At 39.4% G+C, this 20615-nt stretch overlaps 1 protein-coding gene across 1 annotated transcript; it reads right to left on the minus strand.

The window, feature by feature from the left end:
• Positions 1-204: 204 nt before the first annotated feature.
• On the minus strand, positions 205-5092 carry LOC140862245 (protein LAZ1 homolog 1). Its single transcript, XM_073265250.1, has 9 exons — positions 4859-5092; positions 4141-4593; positions 3975-4031; positions 3699-3807; positions 3164-3348; positions 2999-3087; positions 2482-2737; positions 1412-1663; positions 205-1314 (listed from the first exon to the last, which is right to left on the minus strand). The coding sequence occupies exons 2-9, from the start codon at positions 4354-4356 to the stop codon at positions 1018-1020; spliced, it is 1461 nt and encodes a 486-aa protein (XP_073121351.1). The 5' UTR covers positions 4357-4593; positions 4859-5092; the 3' UTR covers positions 205-1017.
• Between the last annotated feature and the right edge of the window lie 15523 nt (positions 5093-20615).

The following is a 20615-nucleotide window of genomic DNA, read 5'->3' on the forward strand; positions in this document are numbered from 1 at the left end:
TTTTAGAAAACCGCAGAAAGGAAGTCTATGTATTCAGGACGAAAAAATTATTTATTATGATACTAAAAATTATAAATATTAATACAAACAAAAATAAAATAGGATAAAAGGAATTTAAATTATGGTCAAAATATAAGGAATAAAAACTATATCCGAGCTAGCGTAAACAATTTAAAAAATAAGTAAATTCTTATTTACCGAGGCTATCTTTATCATCGTTTCTCCGATGACAGGTATTATGAAACACAATTTTACTAGTTTACTTGTTCTTTTTTTAAAAAAAATAAAAAAATAACAAACAGACATAAAAAGGATACAGTTTTTTGTTCTCCAACACATTGAAAAATGGCCTAATCACTCCCAAAATATTTTACCAAGGCTATGAAACGCCTCGAGCGGTCTCTGGCACTGCTTAACCAGAAACCACTGGAGGCGTTTTAAGATGGTTGGGCAGGAAGCTAGTGCATGTGATCGGCATGGCTCGATGCGCACAACAATGCCTCAGGCAGGCGTAGTAGAGCGGTAACGCAGCAGTCGCCCATTGGTCGCTGACAACTGGGGTGTTCCGTGCCATTTCAGCACACGCCATACTTCTCACCAATATCGAATGGAACAAAAGAGATAAACTAGCTAGTCTTTTGAATGACTGAATGTTCGTAATCTTTTGTGTATACACAATCAAGCATGTAAAACATTATCATTGATAAGCTGTGAAGAAAAATGTTCCAGTTGTCATCAGTAATATTATCAGCAAAGCCACAATCCAGCATGCACTTTCTGTAGGTAGCAACCTCTTCAAGCCCAAGTTGCTTCAAGGTTCTGAGTCCGCCTGTCCGAGACTAATCAAAATATCTCGGCATTGTTACGCCCTAAAATAGTTAGCATCTTCCTAAAAAGTTGAGTGAGTTCCGGCCGGAATAGTTGATATTGGAAGAAAATCTAATGGTAAGCGAGTAAAAAAAAGAGACAGAAAGGCAGTGTACACATGTTTGTTCTGAAAGTAGATTAAAGGATATGTCATCTGTATCTGAACCGGGAAGATTGACCTCTGGACTGGAGATGTGGTCTCTTACTACTAGACACACCGCTATCGCTGACACTCCCTTCAATGAGGTCATCATGCACATCGGAAAACTCATTCGCCCATGGGTTCAAGGGAACAAGACAGCTATCATCTTTTGAATTCTTCTTCTTATGCTCCTCATGTCGTTTCATGTTTTCTGATATCTGCTGGAAAGTTCTATTCATTTTAGATATTCCTCTTTCGAATGGTTCCACGACATGCGAAACTGTGTACTTCATATCATCAACAATCTAAGAGCATATGACAACCACGAGTTGCAAAAATAATTAGCACCTAGAAAAACATGATGAAAGGATTATTAGAAAAGGGAAGGAACGATTATCTCACAATTTCACCACTTCCAAATACAACATCACGAACACTTTGATGGAGTTTCGGACGCTTCTCTTTCTCTCTCTCACCATGCCGAGAAATGCGTACTTTCGTAGATCTTTCAGAGTCTTGGACCTCTTCAGGATCAGGTGGAGTTCCTAAAGATGCATAATCCGTCATCACAGAAACATTTCTAACACATCTTTCTCCTCGCTTGTATGGGACAGCAGGGAACACATAAAGATGTACCACAGCAGCTACGCCCATCTGAATCGCAACATTAAAATTGAGAAAATTTCCTCAAGAGAGTTCTTGTGCATCAAATGTTACATGCTGGAATTCTTTTTAATAAAAATTAATTGCAAATGGAAGGTTTATCTCAAGATGGTAAACATTGTTAGAGTCCTAAAGACAACAAGAAAAATAGAGAGAACCAACTACCGATGCAACCAAAAAATTGTTGCACATTCCACAGAATTTGTCTGTTTACACGGAGCAGGGGAACTAAGGTTCAGAAATCTACCATCAGCATACTCTAACTCCAACCTCGAGTAGAGGTAATACCTTCGCTTTTTTATATAAATTCTACAAGTATGGTCAAAACTGGACAGATGTCTTGGAAACCAATTGCTTTAGCAATGTACTACATGGTTAAAAAATGGTAATGCCCTCAACGGAGAATCGTTCCCCTAATCATACCTTATATGTTAACATAGCAATCACCAATAATAAACAAGAAACCGACAAGAATTAAAACAGAATAAAACATGTCTACACTAACACAGACAGTCGACAATTCAAAATTCAAATGACAAATTAACCGCAAAACTAGCTTCTTGGTCTAGAAACAAGTTACACACATGGTCCGCAATACAACATAGTAACTTCACCACCTAGAGATCATATATAATGGCAATTTGATGTCATTAATTTAATGTTGATAAAACCCATTTAACTTCCATTGCTTTCTGAAGAATAAAATCGAAAAAACTACCAGTCAAGACACAATACAACAACCAGATGCATAACTCGCACAACAGAAACAAGAGATAAAACTAAAACCTATTAAATGCTTCACCACACACCTCAATACATATGATGTAGTCTTGAATGCGTGTTTTCAAAACCTGTGCCAATGACCCCTTGAAGGCTCCGAATGATAAAAGAAAGGCAACAGCAATGCCTTGCCACCATGTAAGGAAAACAATTGACTTGAATGTCAAAAACTTGGCCAAAGGTTTGATTGGTGCCAACTTATTCTTTGTCACAGAATAGAACTGCACAAGGCAGTAAAGGGCCCAAGTCTGGCTGAAATTCAGAACCACCGCCAGATAAGGATAGCTGCATGTGAAATTACAAGGAATTAAAGATTAATTTTATCTGAAAATAAATTAGAATGTTTCAAATCAAATTGATGTGTTGTACTATCAATAGTAGGATCGTTTTTATTTTTGATAAACGAAGAAGTCAATCTGGAGCATCTAGTTGCTTAGATAGACAGAAATAACAAATGACTAGGAAATCACTCCAGCATGGTTAGATAACCAGAACAATTGACTAGAATAAATTGTCAGATTGATTGTGCCGAGAAGGATAGCTTACGCATATGTCCACTCGAACTTCCCTTCCCCATAAACCCCAAAAGCTTCACAAATCATTGCCAGTAATGCACATATCATCTTCAATATCATCTGCGAAGAAAACACTTTAGCAAATGACAAAAAGAAACAACGAAAAATGGGAAAATTCCGAAAAGATAGGACATACATATTGAACAATGCCAATTTTCACAGCCTGATAGAAGTCAGGGCCAAGCTGCCATTCACTCAAAAAAAAATTCAACGGAAATGGATGTTCGACAACACCATATGCATAAGCTTCGTCTAGTAGAGGTACACAAGAAGTGATCACGCTTTGACTTTCCATAAATTCAATGGTGCTTTCTTCTCCACCTGCAAGGCATGATATGCTGGTCAGATATGATACTCTCTTCTTGAAAGTTGAAACCAAAACATGTCTGTATAAAAAATTGTCAGAGATTTGACAGATTCCTATACAATGAAAAGCCTCTACTTCGGCATCATTGTATCAATTACCTATAACCTATCAAACTTTAGCAGCCTACTTCATCGATTACAAATTTCAAAAAATCCTTTGATAGAACAAGAACCAAGTCGAAACACCATTCTTAAGCTTGAGGATGAGTTGACAGAACCAGCAAAAGTCATAAATGAGAAGCCTAAAATATGCAAATGGATTTAAGGCAAGGTTTAGATCCAATAGGCTCCAGGAGAACACATACCTAAGCAGGCTATGAGATATCTTTCGAAGCAATACAAAGCAAAAGCTTCATAGCAATCACGTATGATTTCACAGTTGAAAGCAGCATCGGAATTTAGTAGTGATAGAAACTGTTCACAACACAACAATACGTCAATACGATTTATGAAATCCGGGACATCAGAGCCAATAAATCATAAAAGCTTCCTAACACACCCAAGAAACAATTTATTATTGTAATGCTTTAAAGCTTGAAGGAATAAAGTAGCAAGCACAAACTTTTAAAAGCTGTAATTACCGATTCTACAGCATAAACTGGAACCATTAGAATGAGTCCGATCAAGAACTTCTGCTCCTGAAATGGAACAAAAGATGATAACTTTTAGGTCCTCAAATGAAATAAATGAGGAGTAAACCAAGTTATTTATCAAAGCCAGGTAATAGAGACATAATAACAGACGAACCTCCGGCTGGTTGTATGCAGCTAAATGCTCAAAGATGAGAAACATAGAAAGAATAAGAGCCACAGCAACGAATATCGTCGCACTGCTAACTGCCCAGCTATAGAGGGACGAAGTTGCAGCATTCAAACCTTCGAAAAACAATCTTCCTGCTCTGCCAGTCGATTCCACTAAAGTGGCAAGATATAACAATGACAGAAAAACCCCCTTCCATCCCATTACAGCAGCTCACACAAGATTCCAACACATCAACTGAGGTAAATTTTTTTATCAACAGGGCATAAGAGCTCCAGCAAACCAACCTCCTATTAACAGACAAACGAGCAAAGCTTCATAAACATTAAAAATGTGTGCAGTCAACAAAACCCGGGTCGATCAACCACCACAACGGTTTTCAAGTAGTCTGGCTTCATCCAATATGCCCGATCAATAATACCGGATGATAGCTGATTTTTCCTAGATACCCAAAAAGGAAAAAAAAAATCGAATGATCAACACGTTCAGTGCAATATGCCACACTGAATACAAATCCCCAGTTCATAAAAAAAATCAAGCACTATAAATTTCACCCAAAAAACCCTAGAAATCACCCAACAACAAATTGAATAAAAAATCCAAAACTGCCGATGCTAAGCAAAATAAAATCCTTAGACAAACTGATCGAACCTCATAACTATAAAACCTTAAGCCAATGCATAGAGTTCATAGAATAAAATTGAACCTGTATTCCGGCCGATTATCCCCAAAACCTGCTGGAGACAAAAAATATATATAAAATTTCCTTTCTCCTTCTTGAGGGCGGCGAATTCCAATAAAAGTGGTTCCGATAAAGGAAATACAACCTAAAATATTAAAGAATTCAGTAAATTTAGGGAAAATCTATGTTTGCTTCGTTAGTTGGGAACCTGAAAATCAAGAAGAGACCCCGAAATGTGGCGGTGTTTTGAGTCCTCTCTAGGTGTCGACGTGTCGTGTGGAGAAGGGAAATATGTGGGGCCCACGACTACTTTTTTCCATACAAATATTGCCACCAGTTGTTGGTCTCCATAGTGGAAGAGTCTAGACGCGGGCATTCGGATTCGGGCATCCCATCTCCAAATTGAACCCATCGGGTTCTAGTTAGGACTCATAAAAAAAATTTATTAACCGTTCGGATGGTTCGAACCAAATTGTACCTCATAGTTTTTTTCTCATTTAAAAATCGTGAATAATAATAATAATAATTAACCGTGCCGTATTCATGGTGCGATTATTTGTTTGGCAAAAACCATCCCATTTAAATCGTTTGTCATAGTAATTGACCTAGAGTTATTTATTTATACAAAAAATATTCAACTAAAGATAGCATCATTTGTTCTTGAAAAAATATTCATATTCTTCCTAAATAGTAAATATTATTCAACATACTCAAATATTTATTAAAGTATTTTTAAATTTTACTATTAATATTTTGTTTGAAGTAAAAAAATTTACATCATAGGTTAAATTTCATTTTTGTTCTAAATGTCTTGTTATAATCAATTATTAACTTGATTTTGAATCTTGATTATTGTTTTAGCTAGTTTTAATTTTTTAAAATTTGAATTATATTTTATATTTAAAAGACATTTTATTTTTATAGTTTTCAAATCAATTTGAATATATGCTTTAATATTTCGCATTACACTTGATCAATTTAAAAGAAAAACCTCAAAACGACCGTCATCGACCAAAAACCACCCAAAATCGTAATTCTAATTTTATGTGTGAAATCGCGATTTTTTTCCTAGAAAATAACCGATCGCCGATGACAATTCAGTTTGAATTTTTTTAAAAAAAACCGCAAAACCTAAGGGATGGCAATGGGTCGGGTCTAAACCCGACCCTGCATTGAACCCGGCCCGGCGGGACGGGTTTAGACCCGGCCAAGCGGATCCAGATGCGGGTCCGGGGTAGGTTCCGGGTTTGGCCGGACCCGTCCCGCCAAAAAATATATATATTAAATATAAATATAAATTATATATGTATATATATTAACAATATATAATTATATTATTTATATTACATAATCAATACTTTATCCTTAATTTGAGTTTATAATATTTTTGGATTTAAATAATTTTAATATATTATGATATTTTTAATATAAAAATATATTATTATGATTTTTTCTTAGTTATTAATTATTATTTAAATTAAAATGATATATTTTAACTTGTAAAAACATTTTTTTATCTTAAATATTATTAATATAAATTTGAAAAATAAATTTAATAATGATTTGTTCATTTTTTTACTTATTTAAAATTTTATTTAATATAATTTAAATTATATTTAATTTGGCGGATCCAACGGGTTTAACCCGGATTGGACCCACCGGATCCACGGGGCGGGGCAGGTCTCGGGTGTTGAAAAACAGGGCTCTCTGATCAATCACGATTGATACCCGGTGCAGCGGAAGTTAAAATTTTTTATCATGGAACAATTCCATGGTGTGGGTATCAACCATTCAACGATTAAATTATTGTGTGTGTAAAATTCAAATAACAATTAATTAAATTTTACCTTCAATCTCGCAACGAGATTACTGGACACCAACAGATTTTATCTGCTCTTGTTGTCTCTCCCTGGAACCGATGAACTCCTTCAATCAGGTCCACGAACAGAGGTTTAATCCCTCTGATAGATTGCACTAGAAAATCTATCAGAAGTTTTTCTGCGAAGAGAATAAACGAATCTGATTCGTTATTCCTTACTGCGATTCAAAATCACAGACCGGAAAATCTCGGGCAGAGTATGGGGAGGGTTCGGCCGAAACAATCTTTGAGAGGAACTAGGGTTTTCGATTTTTGCTCTCAAAAATTATGACCTGTTGTATGTAATTTCTGTACTGAAATAACTTATTTATAATGCAGGCCACTAACACCTTAGGGCCCATTAATCATAAGCTGGGGCCTGACAAGCAAAGCCCGCTCGTTCAAAAATTAATATAAAATTCATCGTGACTCCGATTGATGAAACGATTTCACCAATGTGCACAGAAACCATTTCTGCACGTTTTAAAGTCAAAATAAATTTTCCTGAATCCGAATTCAGTGGTTTCCAAAAATGTCCATCCCTATGTCATTTTAGGAAACCCTACTCCCTTACTCTTAATTAAGAAGTCCAACTCCTTAGTTCATTAAATTTAACTCTTTAAATTTAACTATCTCAACGGGGATTAAAACTCCATTACACTGTGTGACCCTCAATGGTTCAGGGATACAGCTAGCCGTGGGCTCACAACTCCTTGTGACTCGGAACAACACTTTCCGACTTGCCCAACGAATCATGGTAAAGCGCCTAGCAACATCGCCCCATGATTCCCTAGGTATCACTGATAGTGCCTACAAGAACCAGTATATTTTGGTTAGCGTACAGTACGGTCCCTTCATCCATATATCCCGATCGAATCAACAACCATTGGTATATCGAGAGTCGCTCAAGATTCGATAACTATGCAATGCATCTTGAAGATCAAATTAGTGACATCGCATGTGCTACTAAGAAACCATTTCTTAAATCACATCAAGTACTCTGGCCAGAGATTTGTCACACTAATATCTCCTCAGATCGCATAGGATATCCACACTCGCAAGTATGTGGTGAATCCTTGACAACAATGCATTGACTCCTATATGTGTCGTAACTGTACCCAATCTCGACACCTGATGACCCCCTCAGAGTCGGTAAACGAGTCAAAGCACAGTACTAGCATATAGAGTCTCCATGATGTTTCAAGTCGTAAGGACTAATGGTGTACAACCAAAACCGCGGACTTTATCCACTCGATAAGTGATAACCACTTGGAAAGTCCGGATAGGGTAGTTCGATTATTCATCCTATGAATATCCATTTGCATGCTTCGAACATCTCCATGTTCCCTACCAATGAAACGTGGTACTCCGCATCGCAAATGCTAGTCTCAAACTCGAGCGATCCTTATCCTTATTATCGGACGGCTCAATCGACTAGGAACGGTTTTTAGAATATACAGTGACTATAAGATGTATTTCATGATAGACATCTCCATGTTCTACCACATCTTACATACACTATAGTATATTCAAGGTCTTTATCAAAACAACAATAGTATATCACAATATAACAATATGAAGTAATATAAAGTCATTGCCATAAAAGTGTAAATAATATTAAACAAAAGATTGTTTATACAAAGAGTCATCAAAGCCCATAGCCACACAGTTGGCTCACTGGGCACCCACTCTTACAATCTCCCACTTGCCCTATAGCCAACTAGTCATACTACGTAGACCCATTGCTTCGCGATGTTTGTCAAACAATGGTCCTGGCAAAGGCTTAGTAAGCGGATCAGCGATATTGTCTGCAGAGGCCACTCGTTCGACAATGATGTCTCCTCTTTCCACAATCTCCCGGATTATGTGGTATTTCCTCAGTACGTGTTTGGATCTTTGATGAGACCTTGGTTCCTTTGCTTGAGCAACGGCACCCGTGTTGTCACAGTACACCGGGACTGGACCAACAAATTCAGGAATGACGCCCAACTCTTGGACGAACTTCCTCATCCAAACGGCCTCTTTAGCAGCAGCTGATGCTGCAATGTATTCAGCCTCAGTGGTGGAATCCGCTGTGGTGTCCTGCTTGGAACTCTTCCAAGAGACAGCACCACCATTGAGCATGAACACAAATCCAGAGGTTGACTTCGAGTCATCCACATCACTTTGGAAGCTAGAGTCGGTATAGCCTTCCAATTTGAGTTCTCGTCCTCCATAAACCATGAACATATTCTTAGTCCTTCGCAAGTACTTAAGAATGTCCTTTACGGCTTTCCAATGCATTTGACCAGGATTAGACTGATATCTGCTCGTGACACTCAGAGCAAATGCTACATCCGGTCTGGTAGATATCATCCCATACATGATACTACCTATAGCTGACGCATATGGTACATGTGTCATATTCTCTATCTCTTCATCAGTCTTGGGACACATAGACTTGGATAGAGAAACTCCATGACACATGGGTAGATGTCCTCTTTTGGACCCATCCATTGAAAACCGTTTCAATATGGTATCGATGTAGGTTGATTGAGTGAGTCCTATCATTCTCTTAGACCTATCTCTATAGATCTGTATCCCAAGAATGTAGGATGCCTCTCCCAAATCCTTCATCGAAAATCTACCTGATAACCATATCTTTGTTGACTGCAACATCCCTACATCATTCCCAATGAGTAGGATGTCATCAACATAAAGTACTAAGAATGTCACCGCATCCTTAACTACTTTCTTGTACACGCAAGGTTCCTCCGGGTTCTTGATGAAACCAAAATCTTTTATTGTTTCATCAAATTTCTGGTTCCAACTTCTTGATGCTTGTTTTAGACCATAAATTGATCTCTGAAGCTTGCATACCTTATGCTCGCTTCCCATGGATGTGTACCCCTCAGGCTGCTTCATATAGATTTCCTCCTTAATGTCTCCATTAAGAAAAGCAGTCTTCAAATCCATTTGCCATATCTCATAGTCATACCATGCAGCTATGGCAATTAGGATTCTTATGGACTTGAACATTGCAACTGGTGAAAAGGTTTCGTCATAGTCAACTCCTTGCCTTTGAGTATAACCTTTAGCCACCAATCGCGCCTTGTAGGTCAATACCTTACCATCAGGCCCAAGCTTTCTTTTGTAGATCCATTTACACCCTATCGGAACAATTCCATCGGGAGGATCTACTAAAGACCAAACTTGGTTTGTATGCATCGAATCCAATTCTGACTGCATAGCTTCAAGCCATAAATTCGAATCCGCATCAGAAATTGCTTCCTTGAAGTTTCTTGGATCACATCCAATGTCGGGTTCATCTTGATCCCCTTCAAGAAGAAGACCATATCGAACTGGAGGTCTAGAAGTCCTTTCGGATCTTCTAGGTGCAGGCGTGTCCAGCAATGGTTCCTGAGGTGTAGGATCGTTATTTTGTATTTCGGGTTCTTCTCGAACTTCTTCGAGTTCCATCATCTCGCCTTTCTTATCCAATAAGAATTCCTTCTCCAAGAAGGTGGCATTCCTAGAAACAAACACCTTTGTTTCAGCAGGATAATAGAAATAATATCCGATTGAATTCTTCGGATACCCTACAAAATAACATAAGCTGGATCGACTATCCAACTTATCTCCCACTGTCCGCTTCACGTAAGCAGGACATCCCCAAATCCTCAAGTACGAATACTTAGGAGCTTTGCCATTCCATAACTCGTATGGTGTTTTGTCCACTGCTTTAGTGTGGACGTTGTTCAACAACAATACCGCCGTTTCAAGCGCATAGCCCCAAAACGAAGGTGGAAGCTCAGTGAAGCTCATCATAGATCGAACCATGTCCAACAAAGTTCGATTACGACGCTCCGATACACCATTAAGCTGTGGTGTCATAGGAGGAGTCCACTGAGAGAGAATCCCATTCTCTTTCAGATAGTCCAAAAACTCGGTACTCAAGTATTCTCCACCTCGATCCGATCGAAGTGCTTTAATACTTTTACCTAGCTTGTTTTCTACTTCAGCCTTGAATTCTTTGAACTTTTCAAATGCTTCAGACTTATATTTCATTAAATATAAATACCCATACCTTGAATAATCATCAGTAAAGGTAATGAAGTAGGTGTGGCCATGTTGAGTCCCTACTCTAAATGGACCACAAACATCTGTGTGGATCAAATCCAACAGATTCTGACTACGCTCAGGTTTCCCCTTAAAAGGAGATTTAGTCATTTTTCCTTTTAGGCAGGATTCACAAGTAGGTAGAGAATTAATATCAGACATATCAAACATGCCCTCTCACACTAGCTTGTTCATCCTCCTTGAGGAAATATGACCTAGCCTAGCATGCCAAAGGTTTGCCGGGTTTTGACTATCGATTTTCCTTTTGTTTGTTGTCGCCGGTTTATCAACATAATTCATTGGAACGTCTTTTAGTTTTAAGTTGTATAGATCGTTTTCAAGTTGTCCATTTCCAATTAAACATTCATTCTTGTAAATATTGCAAATCCCATTCACAAAATTGCAAGAATAACCATCTCTATCAAGCATAGAAATAGAAATAATGTTTTTAATTAAATCTGGCACAAATAAAACATCTCTTAACAATAATTTAAAACCGTTCTGCAAAGTCAAACAAACATCTCCAATGGCCGTAGCTTCAACTCTGGAACCATTCCCGAGCCTCAGCTGGGTCTCACCCATTCTAAGCCTGCGACTTCTTGTCATCACCTGCAAATCATTGCAAATGTGAGATCCACATCCGGTATCCAATACCCAAGAAGTTGTATTAAGTGACATGTTTATTTCAATATAGAACATACCCTTTGCAGTTCCCAACTGCTCAAGATATTCCTTGCAGTTGCGCTTCCAATGACCCGGCTTCTTGCAGTAATGGCAAACATCCTTGGATTTTCCATTGTTTGAAGCCTTTGTCTTTTGCTTCTTCTCGGGCTCGACTTTCTTGGGTGGGGTAGAACGTTTCTTGCCCTTCATACTTGGCCCCTTCTTCGCAGAAGATGAGGAGCCCACCAAGAAAGCTGGCTTATCCTTCTTAAGTGTGGATTCATATGTAACGAGCATATTGACCATCTCTTCAAGGGTGGCCTCTATCTTGTTCATATTAAAATTTATCACAAATCCATCAAATGAAGAAGGAAGAGACAGAAGCAATAAATCCACATTGAGTTCATGCTCCAACACCAAATCTAGGGTCGCCAACTTTTGTATGAGCCAAATCACTCGTACCCCATGATCACGGACCGAAGTCCCTTCACGCATGCGGCACGTCATCAGCTCCTTAACAGTAGCGAACCTTTCAGCCCTCGACTGAGCCCCAAAAAGTTCCTTGAGTTGCGTGTGAATGTCAGCAGCATTCACCGTGTCCTCAAATCGCCTCTGGAGTTCATCAGACATCGAGGCTTGCATATAGAATTTGGTCTTGATGTCATGGTCACACCATGCATCAAGTTTGGCCAATTCCTCCGGACTTATGTCAGCTGGTGCTTCCTTCGGAGGTGCTTTCTCTAACACGTAGAGCATTTTCTCCGAAGTTAAGACAATCTTCAACTTCCGGAACCATTTCGTATAGTTGGCGCCAGTCAACTTGTTTTGTTCGAGGATCGAGAATAAAGGATTTCGCGAATTCATTGTATGAAATACTGAAAAGGAAAACAGACATATATCAATGATTGTTTAACAATTTACTAAGACATAAAATAGGCGAATTTAATTTTATGAATCTCACTCCCATTATTTTAACGATTTCACCACCCTCTAGTGAAAACGGAAAACTTTTTCCTTAGTGAGAACATGGAGTCCAATTGACAAACTTATGGTCCCGAATAATATCAGCCAACCATAATTCTCAAAAGGTAGAGCCCAATTGCTTCCAAAGCAACCCCCATGTATTTACCTCATGTCCAATAAGGGCCCAATAATATGACGCCGTTTAAAGTGACATGTCAAGATGACCCATCAATATTAAGTTGTGATGGACGGTCGCCATGTGGATCCCCCAATAATATGAGCCGATCCCATGGGAGTTCCACCCAACTTACAACATTTGTCGATCCAATGTACAGCTTTCCGACGGACGGGCCCCCCCAATAATATGAGCCGGACCGTATCCGCGGGTAGCATCACATACATTGACCGTTGATGGAAGGTAGGAACATTTAAACAATATTTAAATTTCCTTTATTTATCTTGATATAAATTTTAAATCATATTTAAAATGAGGGATTTTATTTATAAAAATATTTGTCTCATCATATTTAATTTATTGCATGCATTGCCGGATTCACGCAATTTATGTCTAAACATGCATACAATCATAATATCACATATTATTTAGGATGATCGATTCCATTTCTAATTGACCCGTGGTTGCCAATCACGGGTCTTAGTCCAATCCTAGGTAATATGCAGTATGCAAATGCAATCCTATTACATATGCTTCCAATTTACATTTCTTCAGTCTTCATTGTCTGCTGGGCCCACCATCTTCAAATCTTGATCTCCCACTAAATCTAATGTATTTACAGTAAATAACAATGACAAGTAGGGGATACATTTTTAGGGGTGGGAACGGGCTATAAACCAAGCCCACTTTTATTACATATGACATTCATATCGGGCCATAAACCAGGCCCATTAATAAAACCAACAACAATAAAAACAAAATGTAAATTCCTAACATACATCTACAAAATTGGTCATGGCAATCGATCATCCTTATCCAATAACATTTAATTCAAAATTAATTTATTGGATAACATGCAGTGGCAATTCAAATTTAAACAAGATAAAATCATATTTTATATATAAAATCTCATTTCACATATAAAATCATATTTTATCTCTATATCAAATAAAATCATATTTTATCTATAAAATCCAATTTTACAAATAAAATCATATTTTACTCAATATATCATAAGATCATATCTTATCATCAATTGTACCAAAATAATTGATTTCAAAATTCAATTTACGGATAAAACATTAAAATTTTCCAAAAATTCAAATTTATCCAAAATCAATTTTAAAATTTACGGACTCGAACAATTCGATCCGAAATCTCGTGAACCAATCAAAAACAATTTTTGACCGGACCAAAAATAAAATTTCAACACATTAAAATTAATTTTTAAATAAAAATAAAATTTTTCCCGCGGGCCGCCCGGGACACTCCCGGGCCGGCCCGCACCCGGGCGCGGGCCGGGGGCAGCCCGGCTGCCCCCTTAGGGCAGCGACTATCGCTGCCCTGGCGGCGCCTGGTGCCGCCGCTGGGCGGCGCCGTGCGCCGCCCTGGACGGCGACGGTCGCCGTCCTGGGCGGCGCCATGCGCCCCCTTTGGGCGGCGCCGTGCGCCGCCCGGGGCAGCAACAATTGCTGCCCCACCGGGCAGCGATCCAATCGCTGCCCGGGTTTTGCCCCGGAAAAAAAAAATTTTTTTATTTAAAAATATTTATTTTGTTTTCCAAAAACCGAGATTCAAAAATTTTGTACAATCGATTAATTTAATCGTTTGATCTGAGCAACCTGGCTCTGATACCACTGTTGAAAAACAGGGCTCTCTGATCAATCACGATTGATACCCGGTGCAGCGGAAGTTAAAAATTTTTATCATGGAACAATTCCATGGTGTGGGTATCAACCATTCAACGATTAAATTATTGTGTGTGTAAAATTCAAATAACAATTAATTAAATTTTACCTTCAATCTCGCAACGAGATTACTGGACACCAACAGATTTTATCTGCTCTTGTTGTCTCTCCCTGGAACCGATGAACTCCTTCAATCAGGTCCACGAACAGAGGTTTAATCCCTCTGATAGATTGCACTAGAAAATCTATCAGAAGTTTTTCTGCGAAGAGAATAAACGAATCTGATTCGTTATTCCTTACTGCGATTCAAAATCACAGACCGGAAAATCTCGGGCAGAGTATGGGGAGGGTTCGGCCGAAACAATCTTTGAGAGGAACTAGGGTTTTCGATTTTTGCTCTCAAAAATTATGACCTGTTGTATGTAATTTCTGTACTGAAATAACTTATTTATAATGCAGGCCACTAACACCTTAGGGCCCATTAATCATAAGCTGGGGCCTGACAAGCAAAGCCCGCTCGTTCAGAAATTAATATAAAATTCATCGTGACTCCGATTGATGAAACGATTTCACCAATGTGCACAGAAACCATTTCTGCACGTTTTAAAGTCAAAATAAATTTTCCTGAATCCGAATTCAGTGGTTTCCAAAAATGTCCATCCCTATGTCATTTTAGGAAACCCTACTCCCTTACTCTTAATTAAGAAGTCCAACTCCTTAGTTCATTAAATTTAACTCTTTAAATTTAACTATCTCAACGGGGATTAAAACTCCATTACACTGTGTGACCCTCAATGGTTCAGGGATACAGCTAGCCGTGGGCTCACAACTCCTTGTGACTCGGAACAACACTTTCCGACTTGCCCAACGAATCATGGTAAAGTGCCTAGCAACATCGCCCCATGATTCCCTAGGTATCACTGATAGTGCCTACAAGAACCAGTATATTTTGGTTAGCGTACAGTACGGTCCCTTCATCCATATATCCCGATCGAATCAACAACCATTGGTATATCGAGAGTCGCTCAAGATTCGATAACTATGCAATGCATCTTGAAGATCAAATTAGTGACATCGCATGTGCTACTAAGAAACCATTTCTTAAATCACATCAAGTACTCTGGCCAGAGATTTGTCACACTAATATCTCCTCAGATCGCATAGGATATCCACACTCGCAAGTATGTGGTGAATCCTTGACAACAATGCATTGACTCCTATATGTGTCGTAACTGTACCCAATCTCGACACCTGATGACCCCCTCAGAGTCGGTAAACGAGTCAAAGCACAGTACTAGCATATAGAGTCTCCATGATGTTTCAAGTCGTAAGGACTAATGGTGTACAACCAAAACCGCGGACTTTATCCACTCGATAAGTGATAACCACTTGGAAAGTCCGGATAGGGTAGTTCGATTATTCATCCTATGAATATCCATTTGCATGCTTCGAACATCTCCATGTTCCCTACCAATGAAACGTGGTACTCCGCATCGCAAATGCTAGTCTCAAACTCGAGCGATCCTTATCCTTATTATCGGACGGCTCAATCGACTAGGAACGGTTTTTAGAATATACAGTGACTATAAGATGTATTTCATGATAGACATCTCCATGTTCTACCACATCTTACATACACTATAGTATATTCAAGGTCTTTATCAAAACAACAATAGTATATCACAATATAACAATATGAAGTAATATAAAGTCATTGCCATAAAAGTGTAAATAATATTAAACAAAAGATTGTTTATACAAAGAGTCATCAAAGCCCATAGCCACACAGTTGGCTCACTGGGCACCCACTCTTACATCGGGTTTGCCCAAACCCGTCCCGAACCCACCCCGTTGTCATCCCTAGCAAAACCGCATCGTGATCACCTCTAGATCTAATCGGTTGGGGTTTGGGTCAATATCCAAGCTCCTTTTTTTTCTCTTTTTTGTGTCGGGTATCAATTTAGTATTTGGTTGATTCGAGTATTCGATATATATTGAACATTTGTTTTTTCTAGAATTTAGATTTTTATGTAATCAATAATAGGGTGTAAAAAATGAACCAACTCATCAACCTGACACAAATCGACCCGAAGATATTAGGTTAGTGCTAGGGGGTTTTTGTGTTCGGGTTGAATCAGGTTGGACCCGAAAGCTAACCCAAAAAATTAATCGGGTTCAAGTTTGGCTTGGATCAAGCCGAGATGACCCAAAACTTATTATTATTATTATTTTTTTTATTTTTTTTTTGAAAGCATTATTATTATTATTATTATTAAGAAAGATTGATTATTTTTATTTTGTATGTTTGAAAAAAATTTATTGTATATTGATATAATAAATTTTTATCATTTAATGTGCAGTGACCCAACTCGGATCACCTACTACAAAACTTAATAAGCATGCAATCAACTTAAGAAAAGCGATAAATATAAATAACAGTGGAAAAACACCCAATAACTATAAACCCAAAATAAATTAACTGTTATACAACCATATCGAAATGTACTGTATCATAACCCTGCACGAACAAGTACTCACGACAAAAACCACTTCTCCATCTCTCAACCCTGTCTCAAACCGCGGGCGTCGTCCAACCTGAGAACTGTCCCATCGAATAGGGTTTCCAAGGAAATAAAACACTGGACGTGAGTGACTACGTTCAATATGATAAGCACGTATACATGTAGTGACCCACACCGTGATCACCTACTAATAAAGAGCTTAAGCATGCATTTAACTTAAATAAACAGTAATTAAAAGTTAACAGCGAAAAACCATAAAACAGGTTACAATCCCAAGAAAAGAAATCTGTAAATACTCTGTTATACAATCATTTCGAATCAAATGTATTAACCCAAATACATCAATACAAAAAAGCTTAGACAGACATCTATGCTGGCAACCTGTAGCCTAAGCCCTCCTGGAACCACCCGCCTTATCCAATCGCAAACCTGCCCCATGGAATAGGGTGTCCAGAAACAACAGTATGAGGACGTGAGTATAAAATGCTCAGTACGAGAGTATGGGTATACGATATTATATGTGCATGTATGCAATTTTACTGGTTACCAAGACTCTTAGGTTAAAAAAAGAAGTTCAAAGACCGGGCCCAGGGTATATAGCACGTTGCGCCATCGCATCAGAAGGTGACTCATATACCCCATGAATAATGGTGACCTGATACTAGTACAAGAGTCCAACCATAACGGTGACCTGACACAAGACTTACGTATCCAACCATCCACTACTCGTAGGGTGAGCGCCCTACTACTACAGGATATCTCAAAGATACAGGATCAATATGCTCATGTATGTAACATACAGTCATGACAGGTATATGTAGATAAATTCATTCCATATAATCAGATAAACCATGCAAACACATAATACATGCATACTCAGTCTGGATATCTCGAACATTACTTTTGATTAGCTGCGTGAAATAATTCTCACCTTTCGAAGCTCAATTTGCGGCCAACCCGACTTCCTCGCCCGCGACTGCCACTGCTTTGTTGCCTCCTGCACCGGCCAGCCTTCCCTGCACAGCTTGCTTACTGGGTCTCCTCGCTCCTCTGGTGGATCGCGAGGTAGGGACCCTCGTCCCCATCCACAATCACAACTGCGGTCGTCAGCACCATCGTTCACCCCGCGCCCCTATCAAGGACATTGCCAAATTTGTGGCATCACTGGGCACTCTGTCGAACGTTGCACCTCATATCAATATTTACCGCGGAATCCCCACCCATCTCCTCCATCTCGAACAACCTACAGTACCCCACAGGCCCATATAGCCTCACTTCCAATGGCCACTACTACTCCCACTGAATGGCTCTTGGACACCGGTGCTTCTCACCATGTCACTACTGACCTCGCCACTGTCTCTCCACTCCCCGTATGATAGCTTCGATTCCATTGTTGTTGGCAATGGAACTGGTTTATCTATCTCTCACACTGACACTCTGACCTTACCTGTAACGACCCACATCCTTCCACCGCATCCCTCCCCAGCCTATAGCATGGGCTCGGACCGCATGGTTCGACGGGCATCGAACCTAGCTATCTCAATGGTACCAGGAATCATAAAACTTTGTATTTAAGTTTGGGGTATAAGGTTCGATTCCTGTGGAGGGCAAAAACCCACTGCCAGGAGTGGGGAGGTCATGAGTAGGCTATAGGCTGGGGAGGGATGCGGTGGAAGGACGTGGGTCGTTACAAAAAATGGCGCTAGCTCAATGGTACCAAGAATCATAAAACTTTGTACTTAAGCCTGGAGGTACAAGGTTCGATTCCTGGAGAGGGCCAAAACCCACTGCCAGGAGTGGGGAGGTCATGAGTGTGATGCCCGTCGAACCATGCGGTCCGAGCCCATGCTATAGGCTGGGGAGGGATGTTGTGGAAGGACGTGGGCCGTTACATTACCCACACCCCATATGCCTTTTTTCCTTCCCAATACTTTGTGTGTCTCTTCCATGTGCAAAAATCTGATTTATGCTTCTCAACTTTGTTGCACTAACAATGTGTTTATTTTATTTTTTCCTTCCTTTTTTCAGGTGAAGGATCTACGAATGGGGGCCACTCTAATAACAGGACCATGTAAGGATGAGATCTATACCTGGCCACTTTCTACTTCTTCCTCTCCGTCGCCCTCAGCCTATACTTCCACCACTATGTCGCTGGCACTGTGGCACTCCGTCTAGGTCACCCTTCTCTAGATATTGTCAGCAATTTAGTCTCCTCCAATGTTTTTTCACTGTCATCTTCTTCAATTTCGAATTTTCATTGTAACTCTTGTCATATTAATAAAAACCATAAATTTCCATTTTCTATTTCTGCTCTTACTTCATCCTCTCCCTTTGATTTAATATTTTCGGATGTCTAGACTTTTCCTGTTCTCTTGGATAATGGTTACAAATATTACTTAATTTTTGTTGAACATTTTTTCAAATACATTTGGTTTTATCCTCTCAAAAGAAAATCGGATGTCTTATATGTGTTCACTACTTATAAAAATCATGTTGAAAATCATTTTCAAAGAAAGATAACCACTCTATATACCAATAACGGTGGTGAATTCCTTGCTCTCAAACCTCTCCTCTCACAATATGGCATTTCCCATCCATCTTACCACTCTACCTCACACCCCTGAACATAATGGCTACGTCAAACATCGTCATCGTCATATTGTTGAAACCGGCCTCACTCTCCTACACCAAGCGTCCCTCCCCTCCTTTTTCTGGCCATATGTCTTTGTCACTGCCACTTACCTGATAAATCGCATGCCCAAAGTCAATCTCTCCATGGTTGAAAATCATTTTCAAAGAAAGATAACCACTCTATATACCGATAACGGTGGTGAATTTCTTGCTCTCAAACCTCTCCTCTCACAATCTGGCATTTCCCATCTTACCATTCCGCCTCACACCCCTGAACATAATGGCTATGCCAAACATCTTCATCGCCATATTGTTGAAACCGACCTCACACTCCTACACCAAGCGTCCCTCCCCTCCTCTTTCTGGCCATATGCCTTTGCCACTGTCACTTACCTAATAAATCGCATGCCCAAAGTCAATCTCTCCATGCTCTCTTATTTTGAAAAACTCTTCCATCGTCCTCCCAACTTTGCAAAGTTTCGCATTTTTGGATGTTTATGTTATCTGTGGTTACGTCCTTACACCACTCATAAACTCGATCCATGCTCCTCATCCTGTATTTTTCTTGGCTACTTTCTCACTCATAGTGTTTACATCTGCCTTGATATGTCTTCCTCCAAAATCTCCCATCATGATCGCTTTGTTGAATCTACCTTTCCCTACAAAACTCCACCCTCGTGCCTTCCCCCAGACCCTGCCCTCGATCCTAATCCATCCAGCCCCATATTCCCTGTTCCATCACCACATGCGTATGTTCTATCTTCCCCGGATCCCATCCTATGCCTTGGAATGGCCTCTGCTCATGTTCCATCATCGTCAATCCCAGTACATACAGCACCTCCGCTGCCTCCCCCCCCCCTTTTCAAAATATCCATCTCATGACCACACGTTCCAAGAGTCATATCACTAAATCAAACCCTAGATATTCTCTTATTGTGACAAAACCAGTTGACTCTCCTGATCCCACTTCTATCTTCTCTACACTTCATGATCGATAGTGGCGCTCTATCATGTCCTCTGAATTCGATGATTTTCTCCATAATGGAACTTGGGATCTTTTTCCTCCTCCCCACTCTCAGAATTTGGTTGGTTGCAAGTGGGTGTTTCCAATTAAATGCCACTCTGATGGTTGTTGACAATCATAAATCTCGTCTGGTTGCCAAGAGTTTTCATCAACGCCTTG

This window comes from Henckelia pumila, chromosome 4, assembly GCF_033568475.1.
Source record: "Henckelia pumila isolate YLH828 chromosome 4, ASM3356847v2, whole genome shotgun sequence".
NCBI lineage: Eukaryota > Viridiplantae > Streptophyta > Magnoliopsida > Lamiales > Gesneriaceae > Henckelia > Henckelia pumila.